The sequence below is a fragment of the Phalangium opilio genome, unplaced genomic scaffold (assembly GCF_054372755.1).
Source record: "Phalangium opilio isolate 3A_F unplaced genomic scaffold, DU_Popi_V2 ptg000344l_1, whole genome shotgun sequence".
NCBI lineage: Eukaryota > Metazoa > Arthropoda > Arachnida > Opiliones > Phalangiidae > Phalangium > Phalangium opilio.
This window is the reverse complement of record NW_028324227.1, coordinates 1766362-1771948: the sequence shown is the minus strand read 5'-3', so window position 1 is coordinate 1771948 and position 5587 is coordinate 1766362. Positions and strand designations below refer to the sequence as shown.

At 30.2% G+C, this 5587-nt stretch overlaps 1 protein-coding gene across 4 annotated transcripts; it reads left to right on the top strand.

The window, feature by feature from the left end:
- Window positions 1–3179: 3179 nt before the first annotated feature.
- On the top strand, window positions 3180–5187 carry Myd88 (myeloid differentiation primary response protein MyD88). Of its 4 annotated transcripts, none has more exons than XM_089859901.1 (4): window positions 3180–3323; window positions 3485–4031; window positions 4101–4346; window positions 4542–5187. In XM_089859901.1, exons 2-4 carry the CDS (start codon window positions 3495–3497, stop codon window positions 5052–5054), a joined length of 1296 nt encoding a protein of 431 aa, XP_089716027.1. In that variant the 5' UTR covers window positions 3180–3323; window positions 3485–3494; the 3' UTR covers window positions 5055–5187. The 4 variants fall into 4 exon arrangements, with proteins under 4 accessions (XP_089716027.1, XP_089716025.1, XP_089716026.1 ...); XM_089859899.1 differs by having other exon boundaries at window positions 3180–3398; XM_089859900.1 differs by having other exon boundaries at window positions 3180–3402.
- Window positions 5188–5587: the final 400 nt, after the last annotated feature.

The window sequence follows — 5587 nt, the reverse complement described above, 5'->3', positions numbered from 1 at the left end:
GTTTCGAAGAGAAATATCCTAGCCTCCGTGATTCTGTTAATCTCTGTGGTACATGGTGGTGCCAGAGGTACCCGCTAAAGAAATTAAATTAAACAAATTTGACCTGTAATTAACTTAAATTTAAGCATTTTCTGTAAAATAGTAAGTTGTAGGCGGTTGTAGGTACCCTTAAATTTAAGTAAATTAGTTCGGAATTAAGTTTTAAAATGGTTTATAATATAGATCATAGCTTACTTATTATATATATATATATATATATATATGCAATTTTGAACCAGGTTCACCGGTAATTAACTTAAATGTAAGCATTTTCTGTAAAATAGTATATTTGGAGGCACCCATGAATCTGTAAAATAGTGTGTTTTAGACACCCTGAATTTAAGTGAGATAATAGCTAGTTATTAACTATTTAAGTAGTGTATATTAAACCAAACACGTTTCTTTATATGTATAGTAAATTTGAATTAATTTGACCCGTAATTAACTTAAATATAAGCATTTTCTGTAAAATAGTGCCTCCTGTAAGTCATCTTTTCCCGAGTACAAAATCTGTATGCACCCTTAAATTTAAGTTTATTTGATAGAAATAAATTTTTCAACGCGTTTATATTATAGAGCGTAATATTCTTAGTAGATGTAGGTAATTTGAATTAATTTGATAGGTAATTAACTTAAATATAAGCATTTTCTGTAAAATAGTATATTTGGAGGCACCAATGAATCTGTAAAATAGTGTGTTGTAGACACCCTGAATTTAAGTGAGATAATAGCTAGTTATTAACTATTTAAGTAGTGTATATTAAACCAAACACGTTTCTGATTATGTATAGTAAATTTGAATTAATTTGACCCGTAATTAGCTTTAATAATCGCATTTTCTGTAAAATAGTGTGTTGTAGACACCCTGAAATTAAGTGAGATATTAGCTAGTTATTAACTATTTAAGTAGTGTATATTAAACCAAACACGTTTCTGATTATGTATAGTAAATTTGAATTAATTTGACCCGTAATTAGCTTTAATAATCGCATTTTCTGTAAAATAGTGTGTTGTAGACACCCTGAAATTAAGTGAGATAATAGCTAGTTATTAACTATTTAAGTAGTGTATATTAAACCAAACACGTTTCTGATTATGTATAGTAAATTTGAATTAATTTGACCCGTAATTAGCTTTAATAATCGCATTTTCTGTAAAATAGTGCCTCCTGTAAGTCATCTTTTCCCGAGTACAAAATCTGTATGCACCCTTAAATTTAAGTTTATTTGATAGAAATAAATTTTTCAACGCGTTTATATTATAGAGCGTAATATTCTTAGTAGATGTAGGTAATTTGAATTAATTTGACCCGTAATTAACTTAAATAATCGCATTTTCTGTAAAATAGTGTGTTGTAGACACCCTGAATTTAAGTGAGATAATAGCTAGTTATTAACTATTTAAGTAGTGTATATTAAACCAAACACGTTTCTGATTATGTATAGTAAATTTGAATTAATTTTATCGGTAATTAACTTAAATGTAAGCATTTTCTGTAAAATAGTGTGTTGAAGACACCCTGAAATTAAGTTAGATATTAGCTAGTTATTAACTATTTAAGTAGTGTATATTAAACCAAACTCGTTTCTGATTATGTATAGTAAATATGAATTAATTTGACCCGTAATTAACTTAAATAATCGCATTTTCTGTACAATAGTGCCTCCTGTAAGTCATCTTTACCCGAGTACAAAATCTGTACGCAACCCTTAAATATAAGTAGATTTGATAGAAATTAATTTTTAAACGCGTTTATATTATAGAGCGTAATATTCTTAGTAGATATAGTTAATTTGAATTAATTTGATCGGTAATTAACTTAAATAATCACATTTTCTGTAAAATAGTATATTTGGAGGCACCCATGAATCTGTAAAATAGTGTGTTGTAGACACCCTGAATTTAAGTGAGATAATAGCTAGTTATTAACTATTTAAGTAGTGTATATTAAACCAAACACGATTCTGATTATGTATAGTAAATTTGAATTAATTTGACCCGTAATTAGCTTTAATAATCGCATTTTCTGTAAAATAGTGTGTTGTAGACACCCTGAAATTAAGTGAGATAATAGCTAGTTATTAACTATTTAAGTAGTGTATATTAAACCAAACACGTTTCTGATTATGTATAGTAAATTTGAATTAATTTGACCCGTAATTAACTTAAATATAAGCATTTTCTGTAAAATAGTATATTTGGAGGCACCAATGAATCTGTGAAATAGTGTGTTGTAGACACCCTAAAATTAAGTGAGATAATAGCTAGTTATTAACTATTTAAGTAGTGTATATTAAACCAAACACGTTTCTGATTATGTATAGTAAATTTGAATTAATTTGACCCGTAATTAGCTTTAATAATCGCATTTTCTGTAAAATAGTGCCTCCTGTAAGTCATCTTTTCCCGAGTACAAAATCTGTATGCACCCTTAAATTTAAGTTTATTTGATAGAAATAAATTTTTCAACGCGTTTATATTATAGAGCGTAATATTCTTAGTAGATGTAGGTAATTTGAATTAATTTGACCCGTAATTAACTTAAATAATCGCATTTTCTGTAAAATAGTGTGTTGTAGACACCCTGAATTTAAGTGAGATAATAGCTAGTTATTAACTATTTAAGTAGTGTATATTAAACCAAACACGTCTCTGATTATGTATAGTAAATTTGAATTAATTTTATCGGCAATTAACTTAAATGTAAGCATTTTCTGTAAAATAGTATATTTGGAGGCACCCATGAATCTGTAAAATAGTGTGTTGTAGACACCCTGAATTTAAGTGAGATAATAGCTAGTTATTAACTATTTAAGTAGTGTATATTAAACCAAACACGTTTCTTTATATGTATAGTAAATTTGAATTAATTTGACCCGTAATTAACTTAAATATAAGCATTTTCTGTATAACAGTAAGTTGTAGTCACCCTTAAATTTAAGTAAATTAGTTCGGAATTAAGTTTTAAAATGGTTTATAATATAGATCATAGCTTACTTATTATATATATGCAATTTTGAACCAGTTTCACCGGTAATTAACTTAAATATAAGTCTTTTTCTATAAAACTACTGCTATAGTAGTTTTCCTACTGAGGGCACTTGTAGGCACTTTCTGTAATTCTGTAAAAAAGTGGCGGCCACTTAAAGTTCGTGGTCGTGGAGGAAGTGTCAGTTTTATTTTTAGTTTTTGAACTTAAGTAATACTAATCCTAATAGTTTACACTATTTAACTATAATCTTCATATTTTAATGAATTGAGCGAGTGATTATTCAAAATTTCTTGTAAGTTGTGTGAACTTGAATCTTGAAAGCCCTGGCCAAGGCTTAAGTTAAAAGATTGAACTGTGGCTTCAGCAAGTGGGTCAGCCTTAGAATTATATTTTTAAAATTAGCGTAAGTTTGCATTAAATAATGGAAACTAATATGTCATTTGGTTCGCTTAGTATTCATACTATGTCTGACTCGGAAAGATCAGAAAGCCGCGAAGCCAAAAATGTTCCAAACAATGATAATATAGATTATGATACTGTTCCTATGAGAGCAATCAACTCTTCCACTCGACTTAAATTATCGCAGTTATTAAACGTTCAGCAAGCTTTGACAAATACTAAGAATGTTGCGAGAGACTATAGAGGCCTAGCAGAGTTGATGGGATTTGAATACATTGATATACGTAATTTTGAAAGATGCAAAGATCCTACTAAAGAAATAATTGAGGAGTGGGAAGTTAAGCCTCATAGTTCCGTTGGTGCCCTGATTAAAATATTAGACGACCTTGAACGCTATGATATTCTTGATGAAATACAACCTTTAGTATCTGAAAATGTTAAGATTTGGTTGAGAAAGAGACAAGAAAACTCAAATTATTCAAATGAACAAACTACGTATAACAGAGATGATTCTTTCAACAACACCAACTTCAGGGCTCAATTTAGACAACCTCAACCTTATCCTCCCGATGTTATTCATCCTCTTTCAGCAAAAGATGATGTAATTTTTAATTTAAATTTCTTTAAATATAATTTATATATAGTATTTAAATGTTCTTGAACATTTCAGTCATCAAATGAAAATTTTTACGACGCTTATGTCTGCTATTCAGACATGGATTTAGATTTTGTACAACAGCTCTCTGAACGCCTGGAAATAAAAGAGATAGGCTTGAAACTTTTTATTAGAGAGAGAGATTTGGCATTGGGAGTTTTGGAATATGACGCTTACTTCCGTTTAATTGAGGAAAGATGTAAACGCGTTTTAGTCATACTCTCTCCAGATTTTTTTCAGTCTGCCGAATGTGAATTTCAAGTAAGAATAATAATCAAAGAAGTCCATTTATTGAAGTAGTGAAGTGTCCACTTAACTCTGTTATGGTTTAAAATCATTGAAAGGAGTTTAAAACCAAGTTTATATTGAAAATAATTGTTTTTACTTCAATTAGTGGGCTTCTGATAAAACAAACAATGCGAGAGACAGTATTAATTAAAATTTTTAACAATCAAGGCAAAATTTGCTGCTGGTCTAGGAATTGATCAGAGATGCAACAAAATCATACCAATTGTCTATAAACCTTGCTCAATACCGACAATGTTAAGCTGCTTGTCCAAAGTTGACTTTACTCGTTGCAATGATTATAATTTTAAATGGAACTGGGAAAAACTGATAAGATCTTTAGGTGGTAAAGTTGTCCAGACTGTCAGAAATGAGAATTCTTCATTGGCCATTGCTGGATTTGCCACGATTCCATCGAACCCTCCTGATGTTTTACCCATCTCAAACTTTACTCCCGAAGTATTTACCCCTTCTAGTAGTGGTATCGCGTCCACCCCAACTCAATTGACTCTTAGCAACAATGTAGTTGCTCTTCCGAGAACTGAAAGTGCCGAGAGCAAGAGTTATAACCATAAAAAAACAAAATCTAGCAAACCTAAATGGTTAACAACTATGATGACAAAAGTTACGAGTGGATTTAATCCAAAAGGCAAATCAAGCAAGCCTAAGTTTTCTAGTAATTAATATGATCAAGTGCCTGGGTATTGTGTAATTAAGGTACCAATATGTAACTCTTTTTTACCAAATTTATAAGAGATACTTTTAACAAAAAATATTTTTGAAAATTTTAATAAAAAATATTCCATTTACCTGAAAACTATTTAATATAATTTTGAACTTTGGGAGATAATTGGGAACAAATGAAATCTGTTTGAAATTATCATCCATGTTCGCGGATAATATGCCTATCTCAATCTTTACTTTTAGCAGTAGTTCCCCCTGTTTCAGTTTTGACAGAAATAAATGAACCAAAGTTTTCAAATTCCCATTACCCTTTCCCCCCCCCCTCCCTCAATTGGCCACTGTGTGTGACGTCTCTGTCTGGCGCTGTTTGTTAAGAGCCCCCTCAGACGGCATATTATGAAAATAAGTTAGTGAATAAAAATGGCCGCCTCCTTAAGTGGGGTTTGTTCCACTGTGAAACAAAAATTGGGCAAATGAAGTTTTAAAAACTAAAAACGCGACTATACAGTGTAATTTTAATTTGGTTTGCAACT